Source organism: Molothrus ater, chromosome 30 (assembly GCF_012460135.2).
Source record: "Molothrus ater isolate BHLD 08-10-18 breed brown headed cowbird chromosome 30, BPBGC_Mater_1.1, whole genome shotgun sequence".
Taxonomy (NCBI): domain Eukaryota; kingdom Metazoa; phylum Chordata; class Aves; order Passeriformes; family Icteridae; genus Molothrus; species Molothrus ater.
Window position 1 is genome coordinate 1,995,683 of NC_050507.2, and position 16,261 is coordinate 2,011,943.

Sequence of the window (16,261 nt, forward strand, 5' to 3'; positions counted from 1 at the left end):
GCCCTGTGATCTAAGAGAGTGAAAAAAATAACTCAAGAACAACAGCAAGCTGGGAAAAGAGGCAGAAATGTCCCAAAACTACATCAGGCTCCCACCAGAAAGTCCCAAAGGCTTTAGTGAGGCCAAGTTTGTTGTCATGCATTCAATGAGCTCCTGTGCCAGGTTTACATGGCTGGCCCACACCTCCCAGTGTGGTGACACCTGCAACATCCCTCTGGCATCAACTCAGGCACAAAACTGATGCTGCAAGACACCAGGAAATGCTAAATTCAGAGAATTCCCCCAGTGTTCAACCCACAGCTCAGGCATTTCCAGCCACCCAAATGCCTTCACCTGCAACATCCCCCTCTGGCATGAATTTGGGCACAAAACTGATGCTGCAAGACACTGGGAAATGCTAAATTCAGAGAATTCCCCCAGTGCTCTACCCAGAGTTCAGGCATTTCATGCTGCAAGACACTGGAAAATGCTAAATTCAGAATTCCCCCAGTGCTCAACCTGCAGCTCAAGCATTTCCAGCCACCCAAATGCCTTCACCTGCAACATCCCTTTGGCATGAATTTGGGCACAAAACTGATGCTGCAAGACACCAGGAAATGCTAAATTCAGAGAATTCCCCCAGTGCTCTACCCAGAGTTCAGGCATTTCATGCTGCAAGACACTGGGAAATGCTAAATTCAGAGAATTCCTTCTCCCAGTGCTCAACCTGCAGCTCAGGCATTTCCAGCCACCCAAATGCCTTCACCTGCAACATCCCCCTCTGGCATGAATTTGGGCACAAAACTGATGCTGCAAGACACTGGGAAATGCTAAATTCAGAGAATTCCTTCTCCCAGTGCTCAACCTGCAGCTCAGGCATTTCCAGCCACCCCAATGCATTTTCCTACCGTTTGGTTCCAACCCTTTGGTTCGGGGCGATGTCGATGGTGTCGGTGACGGAGTCGTGCCGGACGGCCAGGCCGAGGTCAGCGATGGCACAGGTGCCATTTTTCTTCACCAAAATATTCTTGGATTTCAGGTCTCTGTGAGCAATCCCAGGTTTTCCTAGCAGAGCAAATTAAAAAGCATCAAGGGTCTGTCATAGACATCTTTTATGGAAAATCCTTTTCTTAGGATTTTTTCTCCTGAGAAGCTGAGAGGCCTCAGGAACAAAATGTAACCAATGGTTATCTGCTGCTGTGGGATGCAACAGGGGCATCTGGGATTGGTCTCATGTGGTTGTTTCTAATTAATGGCCAATCACAGCCCAGCTGGCTCGGACTCTCTGTCAGAGCCACAAGCCTTTGTTATTCATTCTTTTTTTTTTCTATTCCTAGCTGGCCTTCTGATGAAATCCTTTCTTCTATTCCTTTAGTATAGTTTTAATATAATACATATCATAAAATAATAAATCAAGCCTTCTGAAACATGGAGTCAGATCCTCGTCTCTTCCCTCACCCTCAGACCCCTCTGAACACGGTCACAAGGGTCAAGCTGGGGAAATCCATTTGTTGAACTGGCACAGAGGCAGAACCGGATTTCAGGGCATTAAACCCGCTGTTGCAACACTTTTTCCTGTTTAGATTCATAAGGAACAGAGCAGGGAAAAGCTCCAATTGTACTGGAATGCTCTTCCCAGGGAGGTGGTACAATCACCATCCCTGGATGTGTTTAAAAAAAGACAGGACGTGGCACTTGGTGCTGTAGTCTAGGTGAGGTGTTAGGGCATAGGTTGGACTCGATGATCTTAGAGATCTCTCCCAACCTCATTATTCTGTGATTCTGTGATTTATTCTGTAATTCTGTGATTGATTCTGTGATTGATTCTGTAATTCTGTGATTGATTCTGTGATTCTGTGTTTTGGAGGCGCCACTGATGCAGTGGCACGCAGAGGCCTCAAGAGGGATGTAAACTCCACATCCCAGCATAGGTGCAGACGTCAGGAGTTTGTGATTCTGCTTCTGCCTGTGCTCACATCCCACCCAGGCAGCGCCAATTTTAGGATGGGATGTGAAATGGTGATATAACTCCTGGGTTAACCCACTTCACAGCCAGCCAAAGCAATCGCTCTATTTCTGCTCCATAACCACCAGATGAAGCCAGGCTGACTCAGGCAGGGTTTGCTGCACAGCACATCAGCTCCTGTCACAGACATCTTTTATGGAAAATCCTTTCCTGCGGATTTTTCCTCCTGAGAAGCTGAGAGGCCTCAGGAATAAAATGTAACCAATGGTTATCTGCTGCTGTGGGATGCAACAGGTGCATCTGGGATTGGCTCATCTTGGATGTTTGTGATTAATGGCCAATCACAGCCCAGCTGGCTCAGACACAGAGCCCGAGCCACAAACCTTTGTTATCATTCTTTGCTATTCTATTCTTAGCCAGCCTTCTGATGAAACCCTTTCTTCTATTCTTTTACTATCGTTTTAATGTAATATATATCATAAAATAATAAATCAAGCCTTCTGAAACATGGAGTCAGATCCTCATCTCTTCCCTCATCCAAAAACCCTCTGAACACCGTCACAAGCTCCCTTCAGCAATCCAGCTTTATCCTCCCCTCAAGAATTCCCACTTTCCCAATTGAGTTTTTACCCTGAGTGCCCACGATCTCCATGTGCAGGTGGGCCAGCCCACTGGCAGCAGACAGGGCCAGCTTGATCATGCCCTCGATGGTCACCGTGTAGCGGTTCAGGTAATCAAAGAGGGAGCCGTGCTCGTGGTAGTCAGAGACGAGCCACAGCTGAGTCCATGTCCCGTTATCTGCAACAGGAAAGAGATGGAACTCAGGCAGATCCAGAGCAGGGATGGCCACTGAGCATCCCACAGGTTTTTGGGACAGAGCAGAGCTGCTGGGTAAGGCTGCAGCTCGACAGGGGCAAGGAAGAAATGGCTCAAATCAGCCATAGCGTGGCCAGCAGGAGCAGAGCAGTGATTTTCCTCCTGTGCCAGGCACTGGTGAGGAAACTGCTCGAAACCTGGAGTAGTTTTGGGCAGTGTAGAGGCCCAGAGAAGATGACTGAATCAGCTTTAGTCCCCCATGACAGGAAAGATGAGCTGGAACATGACCAGAGATGGGCAATGGAGCTGGGGAAGGGAGTGGATAATTCTGAAGAGCAGCTGAGGGAGCTGGAGGGCTCAGCCTGAAGAAAAGGAGGCTCAGGGGGGACCTTGTCACACTGATCAACTTGACAGGAGGATGGAGGTGCTGGAATGTGACCAGAGATGGGCAATGGAGATGGGGAAGGGAGTGGATAACTTGTGAAGAGCAATGAGGGAGCTGGAGGGCTCAACCTGAAGAAAAGGAGGCTCAGGGCGGGAGCTCTCACTCTGATCAACTTCTTGACATGGGGATGGAGGTGCTGGAATGTGACCAGGGATGGGCAATGGAGCTGGGGAAGGGAGTGGATAATTCTGAAGAGCAATGAGGGAGCTGGAGGGCTCAACCTGAAGAAAAGGAGGCTCAGGGGGGACCTTCTCATGCTGTTCAACTTCTGACATGGGGATGGAAGTGCTGGAATGTGACCAGAGATGGGCAATGGAGATGGGGAAGGGTGGGGATGACTTCTAAGAAGCATCTGATGGAGCTGGAGGGCTCATCCTGAAGAAAAGGAGGCTCAGGAGCCACCCTCTCACTCTGATCAACTTGACAGGAGGATGGAGCCAGGTGGGGTAACAAGCAACAGGACCAGAGGAAATGGCCTAAAGTCACAGCAGGGAAGGTTTAGATTGGAAATTAGAGAAAAACTTCTTTTTTTGGGGCTGGAACTGGCAGCACAGTGGTGAAGCCTCTGCTCTAGGCTTGAGACACCTCTTACCTTTGTTATCTGCAGCAATGAATCCCAGGATGTTCTCGTGCCTCAGCATCACAGTTTGGTAGATCTCTGCCTCCCTGAACCAGGAACGCTCCTCACGTGACGAGAAGATCTTCACAGCCACGTCACCCCCACGCCACCTGCCCCGCCACACCTCCCCAAAGCGGCCTTTGCCAATGATCTCCTGAAGGACAATGGTCCGAGCCACCGTGCGCTGGACAAACAGAGGCAAGCCTGGGGACAAGGAAAGCAAGGGGTCAATCCCTGGGGTGATTTAAGCCAGGTCTCAGAAGCTTCTGGAGATCTGTTTCACACCCAAGATAGCTCAGCTACCTTGGGTGTGAAATAGAAAAAAACCAAACTCCACTGATGTAAGGGTCTCCCTGAGCCAGGTCTTATAAGCTCTTGGAGATGTATTTCACACCCAAGGTAGCTCAGCTACCTCAGAAGGCATAAAATCAACAGGATGGTTTCTGTGGTAGTGTTGGAAACAGAAAAGTTTTAATAAAAGGCAAAATAACAAAGATCTTCATGGAGAAAAACTGAGCCACGTGCAACAGGGGGAAAAAAACCAAACTCCACTGATGTAAGGGTCTCCCTGAGCCAGGTCTCATCAGCTCTTGGAGATGTATTTCACACCCAAGATAGCTCAGCTACCTCAGAAGGCATAAAATCAGCAGGATGGCTTCTGTGGTGGTGCTGGAAACAGAAAAAATTTCATAAAAGGCAAAATAACAAAGATCTTTATAGAGAAAACCCGAGCTGGGTGCAAGAGGGAAAAAAACCGAACTCCACTGATGTAAGGGTCTCCTTGAGCTCTTGGAGATCTGTTTCACACCCAAGATAGCTCAACTACCTCTGAAGGCATAAAATCAGCAGGATGGCTTCTGTGGTGGTGTTGGAAACAGAAAAGTTTTAATAAAAGGCAAAATAACAAAGATCTTCATGGAGAAAAACTGAGCCACGTGCAACAGGGGGAAAAAAACCAAACTCCACTGATGTAAGGGTCTCCCTGAGCCAGGTCTTATAAGCTCTTGGAGATGTATTTCACACCCAAGATAGCTCAGCTACCTCAGAAGGCATAAAATCAACAGGATGGTTTCTGTGGTAGTGTTGGAAACAGAAAAGTTTTAATAAAAGGCAAAATAACAAAGATCTTTATGGAGAAAAACTGAGCCACGTGCAACAGGGGGAAAAAAACCAAACTCCACTGATGTAAGGGTCTCCCTGAGCCAGGTCTCATCAGCTCTTGGAGATGTATTTCACACACAAGATAGCTCAGCTACCTCAGAAGGCATAAATTCAGCAGGATGGCTTCTGTGGTGGTGCTGGAAACAGAAAAAATTTCATAAAAGGCAAAATAACAAAGATCTTTATAGAGAAAACCCGAGCTGGGTGCAAGAGGGAAAAAAACCGAACTCCACTGATGTAAGGGTCTCCTTGAGCTCTTGGAGATCTGTTTCACACCCAAGATAGCTCAGCTACCTCAGAAGGCATAAAATCAGCAGGATGGTTTCTGTGGTAGTGTTGGAAACAGAAAAGTTTTAATAAAAGGCAAAATAACAAAGATCTTTAAGGAGAAAAACTGAGCCACGTGCAAGAGGGGAAAAAACTGCTATAAGGGTCTCTTTGAGCCAGGTCTTGTAAGTTCTTGGAGATCTGTTTCACACCCAAGATAGCTCAGCTACCTCAGATGGCATAAAATCAGCAGGATGGCTTCTGTGGTAATGCTGGAAACAGAAAAGTTTTCATAAAAGGCAAAATAACAAAGATCTTTATAGAGAAAAACTGAGCCACGTGCAACAGGGGAAAAAAGTAACTCCACTGCTATAAAGGTCTCTTTGAGCCAGGTCTCATCAGCTCTTGGAGATCTATTTCACACCCAAGATAGCTCAGCTACCTCAGAAGGCATAAAATCAGCAGGATGGCTTCTGTGGTGGTGCTGGAAACAGAAAAGTTTTCATAAAAGGCAAAATAACAAATCTCTCTATACAGAAAACTCGAGGTTTTTGCTCCTGGTAAAGCACCCCACAAAAGCAATCAGTTCTTTTGTTCTCTTCTTTTTCTAATGAATTGCTCAGGTGGGACTTTTTGGCTCCTGTCCCATTGGCTCTCCTTAAGTTTGAGGTGAAGTCCCTCAGGTCCTATGAGGTGTCTTCTTTGCTGATTGAGGAAAGAAACTTCTGGGCTTTTTCCCTTTTTAAGGAGACCAAGGACAGTTTGGTCACTCTGTCAACAGGGGGCACATTCCTACACTGTGGTGGCAAAAAAGCTCCTGAAATCCCAGAGGCTGAAAAATGTCCTCAAACCCAGCAGGATCCACATTTGATAACAACTTGGGAGCCTGAGCAAGACCCAAACCAGGGAATGGTGGCAGCTCCTGTGTGGGATGTGCCACTGCTTGGGCAGCATCTGAATTTTGCTGTGAAGCAGAGATCCAGCAAGGAGCAGCAGTTGGGGAAGTTCTGTTCCACCAGAGATGAAAGGAACTGCAGCCTCAATATGCAAAGAATGGAACTTGAAGTCAGTTGCTGCTAAAAAGCAGAAATCCCCCCAAATTTATCTTAAGAAAGGAGTTCCAACATCACTGCCATTGCTTACAGAAAGCACTGAGCTCACCTGCCCACAGTATACATAGAAAAGATCCCAAATATTTTATATATAGCAGCAGATGTGCTGCTGAGGGTTTATTCCCTGGTCAAATCTCAGGTTGTGACATTCTCTGCCTCTGTGGATTTTCCTGCAGTTTCCATCTGCTGCAGAATTCCTTATATTCTTTAACCCAACTACATTCCTAGTTCAAAGCCACCACTAAACTGGGACTTTCCATCTATTCTGGGGACTCCTTTCAAGTGCTACAGAAGCAAACACTGCACATCATCCACCTGGGAAGACCCAAGGGTTCTTTGGGATGAAATGAGCTGTGCAAATGCACTATTTGCACCATAAAATGTTGATCTGCTGGGATCTTCCCCATTTTCCTGCAGCTTTGATGCAGGTGACATCCAACAACACACAGGTCAGCAGTTAATGGCTGTTTCCAAGCCAAATCCTGTTCCAAGGCTAAAATGGGAACAAATGCAGCTCTTTGCTCTTGCAGTTAAGGAGGAATTTAACTAGGAGGAATTCCTAGTTAAATTCCTTAATTTAATTCCTAGTTAAATTCCTCCTTAATTTAAAGAATTCCTCCTTAAATTAAGGAGGAATTTAACAGTCTCATGTCTGTTCAGGTAGGAGCAACAGTTAAATTTGCTCCTACCTGAACAGACATGAGACTGAATTTAAACATCCCTTCAAGCTCCTCATGACAAACCCCCTGAACAGGCTCTGAGGCAGCAAAGCTGTGGCAACCACCAGCCCAAGGAGCCAAGTGCAAATTCTCACTGATCACATCCCAGCATCTCGCAATACCTGAGCCAGAGCCGGAGGTGGAGAGATCATAGACCAGATCTTGCAAGGTCTTGTCCTTGGAAAGGCACATTTCACAAGAAGGATCTTCCATGTCCAGCCTCTGGCGGTTGTGATAGACCCGTTGGTGGTGGTGGAACACGAAGACCACGATGATCATGACAACAAACACGAGGAACACGGGCCCGGCAATCACGGCCACCAGCTCCACCGGACCCCAGCTCGACGGGGGCTCGTTGTCCTTCAGGTGTCCTTGGCAGGAGAAAAACAAACAGATATTTGGAGAAAATTATCATTGCTTTGAGGACTTTTTGAGTGGTTTACTGCTCTCTCAGAGCCTGGACAATTTTAGGCTGGGGATATATTAAATAAGAGTGTTAAGGTGGGGATGATCATCAAGCAGGAAAAATGCAGCTGAAACCCCAAAAAGAAGTTTTGTGGGATCAGGGATTATGGGCTGTTCATTCACTCTCTTAGACAGGAGCGTGTTCTGGGCTGATTTTCCAGAACACTCTGCAGTTCACCTTCCATTTGAACTCAACCTGTTGGCCAGGGCTCCCTGCTCCCTCTTTCCCTTTCGCCCTGCAACAATCAGTGAACTTGTACCTGAAGACAATTCTTTGTTGTTCTGAGCACAGATGAGACCTCCTCACTGCTCCCAAGGAAAATGGCTCTGCAGTCTTCCCAGCACCCACTAAAAACCAGCCCAAAACAGAAAGTAGGAGGTGTGAGGAAGCACCACATGCCCTCTCTGTCCCAGGAATGAGAAGCAGAAGTTTCCCACACCCTCACTCAGAGGCAGGGCTGCTTCCCCTGCATGTGTTCTGAACACAGGCACCTTCCTCCCCACACACTTTGCTCTGAAGCTGCTGCAATTCTCCTCTACTTGTGCTCAGCACTGAAAAGATCTGGAGTCTTGGAAGGGAAGCAACACCAGCTGATAAAGGCAGGGCCAGCTCAGTGACAAAGGGAACACACACATTCCCATTTGAATTTGAAGTAGTTTGTTATTTCCACTTTACAGATGAAGGAAATAAACCCAGAGCTCAAGTTCCTGCAGCAACTGAAGGAAAGAAGTGAAAACAGGGCTGAGAACTCCAAATTCCCAATCCCAAACAGACAGCTCCTCTCCTCCCACTTCAAACACATGATTTATCTCACTCTCTACTTACCACTGGGAACCATTAAATCAATTTTGTTGCAAAAATCGGAGTAGCAGCAGTGAGTATTACGCAGATCCTCTGAACTCAGACAATAGAAGGGTTTCCCAGCAGGAATCAATTTTGCCTCAGGAATGCAGGTCCGAACGTGGTGTTTGACACCATCCAGGTTGAAGACCGAGACCATGCAGGCACCGTCCGTCTCACACGTGGAGTTGGCTTGTTTGCAGTCAGAGCACAGACATGTCAAAGCTGAAATCAAAACAAGATCAACCCCTTAAAACCCACAGAGAGCAAAAGCTCGAAGGAGAGGAAACCTTCTTTAAATTCTCCATTTCAAGAGCCGCTCTCAAGCTCTGGAAGAACCGGCTCTGCAAACAGCACAAGTCATACCCAGTATTCCAGACCTGCAAGAATCCAATTTCAGCATGAAACAGACTGTGGAGGCAGAGGAGCCTTTCCAGGAGGTGCCTGTCCAGGCAGCCCTTTGCCTGCCCCTGTTGCAATCACCACCAGCCATGACCCAAGTCATGCCTGCAAACCGGGCGAGATCCGACTGAGATCCTCTCCCAGCCCAACCTCAGGTCAGACTCAACCCAAACCCAACAATTCCTGCAACTGACTCAACCCAAACCCAACAATTCCTCCAACTGACTGACCTGAGTGCACCTGGGCTGAGTGTGCAGGTTCCCTGGAGCTGCTTAATCTGGGTAGGCCAGGGACCACCAGCCATGACCCAAGCAAGTCATGCCTGCAAACTGGGCGAGATCCAGGTGAGATCTGACTGAGATCCTCTCCCAGCCCCACCTCGGGTCAGACTCAACCGAAACCCAACAATTCCTCAAACCTGATTCCACCTGGGCTGAGTGTCCAGGCTTCCTGGAGCTGCCAATCTGGGCTGGCCAGGGACCACCAGCCATGACCCAAGCAAGTCATGCCTGCAAACTGGGTGAGATCTGACTGAGATCCTCTCCCAGCCCCACCTCGGGTCAGACTCAACACAAAAATCAACAATTCCTTCAACTGACTGACCTGATTGCCCCTGGGCTGAGTGTCCAGGTTCCCTGGAGCTGCTTAATCTGGGTAGGCCAGGGACCACCAGCCATGACCCAAGCAAGTCATTCCTGCAAACTGGGTGAGATCCAGGCGAGATCTGACCAAGATCCTCTCCCAGCCCCACCTCGGGTCAGACTCAACCGAAACCCAACAATTCCTCAAACCTGATTCCACCTGGGCTGAGCATCCAGGCTTCCTGGAGCTGCCAATCTGGGCTGGCCAGGGACCACCAGCCATGACACAAGCAAGTCATGCCTGCAAACTGGGTGAGATCCAGGTGAGATCTGACTGAGATCCTCTCCCAGCCCAATCTCGGGTCAGACTCAACACAAAAATCAACAATTCCTCCAACTGACTGACCTGATTGCACCTGGGCTGAGTGTCCAGGCTCCCTGGAGCTGCTTAATCTGGGCTGGCCAGGGACCACCAGCCATGACCCAAGTCATTCCTGCAAACTGGGCGAGATCCAGGTGAGATCTGGGCGAGATCCAGGTGAGATCTGACTGAGATCCTCTCCCAGCCCCACCTCGGGTCAGACTCAACCGAAACCCAACAATTCCTCAAACCTGATTCCACCTGGGCTGAGCATCCAGGTTCCCTGGAGCTGCTTAATCTGGGTAGGCCAGGGACCACCAGCCATGACCCAAGCAAGTCATTCCTGCAAACTGGGCGAGATCCAGGTGAGATCTGACTGAGATCCTCTCCCAGCCCAATCTCGGGTCAGACTCAACACAAAAATCAACAATTCCTCCAGCTGAGTGTGCAGGCTCCCTGCTGGCCAGGGATGACCACCTGAGCTCAGGGAGACAGGGAGCAGCTGGCAGAGGCCAAAGCAAACCCAATCCCAGCTGAGTGCACGAGCCAAGCGTGCACGCCCAGCTAGATCAGCCACTTATTTAATAACTGCTTTCCTGATCTGAGACACTACCTTGGGTCAAATAAATTCCTGGCTTTTTGCCTGCTCTCCACAAAGATTATTTGGATAAAGAGAAGGAGAAACTCTGAGGCAGATTCCCACATTTTTCCACCTCCCAGCTGTCATTGTACTTTTCTCAAGCTGCCTGAAAAACTGTAAGCAAATCCTCAGGCCTTGCCATCCTTGGGAACAAAGAGGAATCCAACAATGTCAAGAAGAAGGGTGGGGCTTGTTTAGCAGCAAGCTGGGTTTTCAGCAGCTTTCATCAGCTCTCCCAGCCTTCCCAGAGGGAATCCAAAACAAGTCCTTACCTGCTGCAGAAATGGGCTTTCAGGTAGGGAGGGTGTGAAGAAGGGTTTGAAAAGATACAAGTGCCACAGTTAACTCTGCCCAAGCTGATCTAAATCCTCTCAGTGTGAAGTCACACACAAAATCACCCTCAACGCTTGTGTGTGGGGCCATGTTACCCTAAGCTTAATGAAAAACAAGCTGGTCCTGATTTACTCAGGGTTCCTTTAGGAGGAAGACACCCATTAGCCCTTATCCCAGAGAGCTGGGTAAATCAATCAGCCTAATTGCATTACTATTCACTTAATTCTCTCTGGACTCTGCTCCTCCTTTTCCAGCTGCTGCTGTGAGCTGTTTCAGACAGGCTCAATGTGGGTGCTGGTTAGTTTGGAACCAACAGATTCAAAGCTGCAGTGAAAAGCCAGTGCTGAGAGCAAAGGGAAGGGCTGGAGCTGTGTCAGGAGAGGTTTAGGATGGGTACAGGGAAAGGTTCTTCCCCCAGAGGGTGCTGGGCACTGCCCAGGCTCCTGAAGCTGCCAGGAGCTCAGGATTTGGGTTTTTGGGATGTCTCCACAAGAGCAGGAATTGGACTGGATGGTCCTGGTGGGCCCTTTCCAGTTCAGGGTATTTCATGGTTCTGTAACTCTGTGATCAAAAGCTGAAGAGCTGTGGAGTGAGAGACCTTTGAAAAGAATCATGAGCAAATGGAGCTTCCTACCAGGTGCTCAGCACAGGTCACAGAAAAGGGACACAGGACAGAAAAGGGACAGGGCAGGCTGATCTGTGTTGAGAAGGGTGGGGAATATCCAGAGATTCTGAAGATTTTGAGAGGAAATGTTGAAATGAAAGGAAAAAACCCCTCCACTAACATGCACTTCAAACAGGTCCAAGATCAGTGTTTTCCCATGGTCAACAGAATGCAGAAAAGACAATTCTGAAAAATACACACACTTGGGGGAACAAAGGTTGGTGATAAAGGAGATTTTATGAAAATCTGAGATGGCAAAGAGCACCCAGGGCACATTCCTGCCTTCATGTCTACTTAAAAGGAAATGGTCTTTTAAAGCATCTCCCTTATTACTTATCAAAAGCTCGAGGTACAAATTAAAAACATTTAACCCACACACATTTCACTGTGTAGGTTCTTTTCAGTTTGATTTAGATACAACAAAACTGAACTTTGTTCCTGTTAGACTCATTTTTGAGGTCTCAATTCCAAGATTTAGGCTATGGCAGTTTTGCTTCCAGAAGCTACAAAGCAAACAAAACACTTCAATGCACTACTAAAACTGGTTTTGTAAAATTCTGAGTGAATTATCTGGCCTGAAACTGAGAGGGAAAGCAGAGAAGCAGGTCATGTCTGCTCAGTCTCATTTGTAGGATTAAAAAACAACAACAACAAAAAAATCAGTTTACCTGCAAGGTATGATACCAGAGCCCCAGCTTGGAGACAGAGTGAGATCCTTATCTGCTGTGTGCAGAAAGCCAAAATTTCCTGCTAAAGGAGGGGGATGCCCCACGGCTTCTCCTCACCCTGAGACAGCTTCACCCCCCTCTGAGACAAATGCTCTTTTTTAACTTGAATTCTTATGTTTGCACCTCAAAAATCCCCACGGTTAGAGAGCAGCTAGAACAAAGAGAATGGAGCCTTCAGCACACACTGTCCTTCTCTCCACCTCTCAGCAGAGACCCTTGAGGGGTTTTCCAGGTATTGTTGGCCAGAACCTTCAAGCTGCAGGCAGGAACTCTGCAATTTTCTGTGTGTGCCAGGGAGGAAAGGCCTGTCTGCACCAGGGCTCACTGGGAAGCTCCTGGCAAAGAGGAGAATTCCAGAGCAACTCATGTGGGTCCAGGAACTCCAGTTTGCTTAAACAGAAAGGCAAATTCTTCTATCAGAAACTTCTCAGAAGCCAGGAAAAAGCAAACTGTTGTTTGCCCTTGGGTGGGGGACAGAAGGTGGGCAGGGAAGCAGAGCCCCCCACTGGTATCTCCAAGGTGCTCTGAGAGCAGCCAGGGCGAAGCAGGAGACAGGAGTGGATAAAAGGACTTTTCATGCCAACAGAATTCTTTTTTTTCCTTGGGGAAGAAAAGCTCCTATTGAGCCAAACATATAATCTACTTAATAAAAAACCTGCCTGGGCTGAAGGAAATGGATGGGGTGAAGGGAAACAAGGAGCAGTTCCCAGAGGCAGGGCGCTGCATTCCCCCCGCGCTCGCAGGGATGCGGCTGCGTGCAAGGAGCTGGAGCTGAGCCTGCTCCAAAGCCCGGCACCCAGAGCCCAGCCCAGCCCTTCAGAGACACGGCCTGAACAAGCCCAAGGTTCAGCTGCAGATCCTGTGCAGGAAAAGCTTTGATCTCCTCACTGGGGGGATGGAGCAAACCTTGCTGGGAGTCGATGCGAGGCTGGGCCTCACTGCTGTTCACCAAAACCTGAGAGACCACTCAGCACTGACAATAACAAAAAAATATTATTTATGGGCAATGCTGAGTGACCTCTCCTCAATCCCTGACTATCCCAGCCCAGGGTTTGACTCCTTCTGCTCCCCACGAGGTTCCTGGGTTACAGCCCCAGCTCTGAAAGGGTCCTGGGGCACAGAGGTGTCCATATCCCCCTGCATCAACCAGAAAAGGGAAAAAAACCACTGGGCTGGCTCTCTCCCTCCTAACCCTAACCCTAACCCCATGAAAACAACCTGTATTCCCAAAATGGATCCAAACAGGCTTGAAAAGCTTTGTTCTCACTGGAGGGATGGAGCAGGTTGGAGCAAACCTTGCTGGGATTCAATCTGAGGCTGGGCCTCACTGCTGTTCATCAAAACCTGAGAGGTCACTCAGTACTGACAATAACAACAAAAAAATTTATTTATTGGCAGTATTGAGTGACCTCTCCTCAATCCCTGACTATCCCAGCCCAGGGTTTGATTCCTTCTGCTCCCCATGAGGCTCCCAGGTTACAGCCCCAGCTCTGAAAGGATCCTGGGGCACAGAGGTGTCCATATCCCCCTGCATCAACCAGAAAAGGCAAAAAAACCACTGGGATGGCTCTCTCCCTCCTAACCCTAACCCTAACCCCATGAAAAGAACCTGTATTCCCAAAATGGATCCAAACAAACATGAAAAGCTTTGTTCTCACTGGAGGGATGGAACGAACCCTGCTGGGATTTGATATCCAAGGCTGGGCCTCACTGCTGTTCACCAAACCTGAGAGACCACTCAGTACTGGCAACAACAAAATTATTTATTTATTGGCAGTGTTGAGTGACCTCTCCTCAATCCTTGACCAGCCCAGCCCAGGGTTTGATTCCTTCTGCTCCCCATGAGGCTCCCAGGTTACAGCCCCAGATCTGAAAGGGTCCTGGGGCACAGAGGTGTCCAAATCCCCCTGCATCAACCACAGAAAAAAGGAAAAAACCAAGGGCTGGCTCTCTCCCTCCTAACCCTAACCCCATGAAAACAACCTGTATTCCCAAAATGGATCCAAACAAGCTTGAAAAGCTTTGATCTCACTGGGGGGATGGAGCAAACCTTGCTGGGAGTCGATGCGAGGCTGGGCCTCACTGCTGTTCACCAAAACCTGAGAGACCACTCAGCACTGACAATAACAAAAAAATATTATTTATTGGCAATGCTGAGTGATCTCTCCTCAATCCCTGACTATCCCAGCCCAGGGTTTGATTCCTTCTGCTCCCCACGAGGTTCCTGGGTTACAGCTCTGAAAGGATCCTGGGGCACAGAGGTGTCCATATCCCTCTGCATTAATCACAGCAAAGAGGAAAAAAACCAAGTGCTGGCTCTCTCCCTCCTAACCCTAACCCTAACCCTAACCCCATGAAAAGAACCTGTATTCCCAAAATGGATCCAAACAAACTTGAAAAGCTTTGTTCTCACTGGAGGGATGGAGCAGGTTGGAGCAAACCTTGCTGGGATTTGATATCCAAGGCTGGGCCTCACTGCTGTTCATCAAAACCTGAGAGGTCACTCAGCACTGACAACAACAAAATTATTTATTTATTGGCAGTGTTGAGTGACCTCTCCTCAATCCTTGACCAGCCCAGCCCAGGGTTTGATTCCTTCTGCTCCCCATGAGGCTCCCAGGTTACAGCCCCAGCTCTGAAAGGGTCCTGGAGCACAGAGGTGTCCAAATCCCCCTGCATCAACCACAGAAAAAAGGAAAAAACCAAGTGCTGGCTCTCTCCCTCCAAACCCCCCCCATGAAAAGAACCTGTATTCCCAAAATGGATCCAGACAAACAGGTGGGGGGCTGTAGATTCGAGCTCTGTGCTCCAGGGAGACTCAAACACTGAGCTCTGACAGGCAAAGAACATTTTTCCTCCTTTCCCAGCAACTCTCCCAGCTCATTTTGCACGGATTTATTCTCACACAGAGTTGCATGTGTCAAGATGTCTCTGCAGCTAGACAGGGGAAAGTTTCACAGCAGAATCCCCTGCAATGGTGTTAACCACCTTTAGGGATACATTTTCCAGCATCTCCCAAAGCTGTGCCTAAGGAAGATGCCATTTTCTCAGGGCTGAACTCTCCCTGATCAATATGGATGAGGATAATTAACCTGAAGATGATCATTGATAAAATTGCCAATAACCACCCACGTATTTACCAGACAAACAGATTTTTTTTTGTTTTTTTTTTTTTTTTTTTTTTTTTGCAGGGATTGTAGCTGCTGTTCTTTTTCAACAATTTGAATTGAGGCTGAAAGAACGATTCCCCTGACTTTGAGGGAACAGGAGCTGCAGTTGATTTTCTCTTTGTGCAGCACCAAACTTAATGAGCCCCACTCTGGGAGCACCAGTTTCATGCTGCAGCAGAATAATTTCAGCAACAGAAATGGGCAACAATTGGTTTTGGAGCTCTGCAGCTTCTTTGGATGCTTTAATGAGGAGGGACGTGTGTAAACATGCTTGGAAGAAAGAAATACCTGTCAGTGTCTGGCTCTGTGCTGTGCCAAAATAAAAAAGAGCAACCTGGATCCCACAGGGTCAGGAATTCATGCTGAGGGAGCCCAGGTGTGCCCAGCAGTCCCTGTGTGCTCCTTGTCCAGCTGGATAAAGGAGCAGAGCTCCAAGGAAACAGCCAGCTCCCTTCCCAGGGGCAAAGATGAGGGGACACCGAGCCACCTGATGAAGGACTGAAAGAATCAAGATTTGCTTTCCATTATATTCTCATGGAATATTATTATTCTGTTATATTCTCATGGAATATTATTATTCCATTATATTCTCATGGAATGTTATTATTCCATTATATTCTCATGGAATATTATTATTCTGTTATATTATCATGGAATATTATTATTCCATTATATTCTCATGGAATGTTATTATTCCATTATATTCTCATGGAATATTATTATTCCATTATATTCTCATGGAATGTTATTATTCCGTTATATTCTCATGGAATGTTATTATTCTGTTATATTATCATGGAATATTATTATTCCATTATATTCTCATGGAATGTTATTATTCCATTATATTCTCATGGAATGTTATTATTCTGTTATATTCTCATGGAATGTTATTATTCTGTTATATTCTCATGGAATATTATTATTCCATTATATTCTCATGGAATGTTATTATTCCCTTATATTATCATGGAATGTTATTATTCCATTAT

General features: G+C 47.4%; 1 protein-coding gene across 2 annotated transcripts in view; it reads right to left on the reverse strand.

Annotated features, from left to right (window-relative positions):
- ACVR1B (activin A receptor type 1B) overlaps positions 1–16,261 on the reverse strand; it is a 29,330-nt gene that overhangs the window by 6,097 nt on the left and 6,972 nt on the right. For both annotated transcript variants that reach the window (XR_008508913.1, XM_036399981.2), the window contains exons 2-6: positions 8,376–8,615; positions 7,207–7,455; positions 3,799–4,029; positions 2,576–2,743; positions 888–1,044 (exon numbers count right to left, since the gene is read on the reverse strand). Coding sequence is in view for 1 of the 2 variants with exons in the window: in XM_036399981.2 (XP_036255874.1) it covers positions 888–1,044; positions 2,576–2,743; positions 3,799–4,029; positions 7,207–7,455; positions 8,376–8,615 (1,045 nt within the window). In the remaining variant the exon portion in view is untranslated. The remainder of the gene's footprint in view (positions 1–887; positions 1,045–2,575; positions 2,744–3,798; positions 4,030–7,206; positions 7,456–8,375; positions 8,616–16,261) is intronic.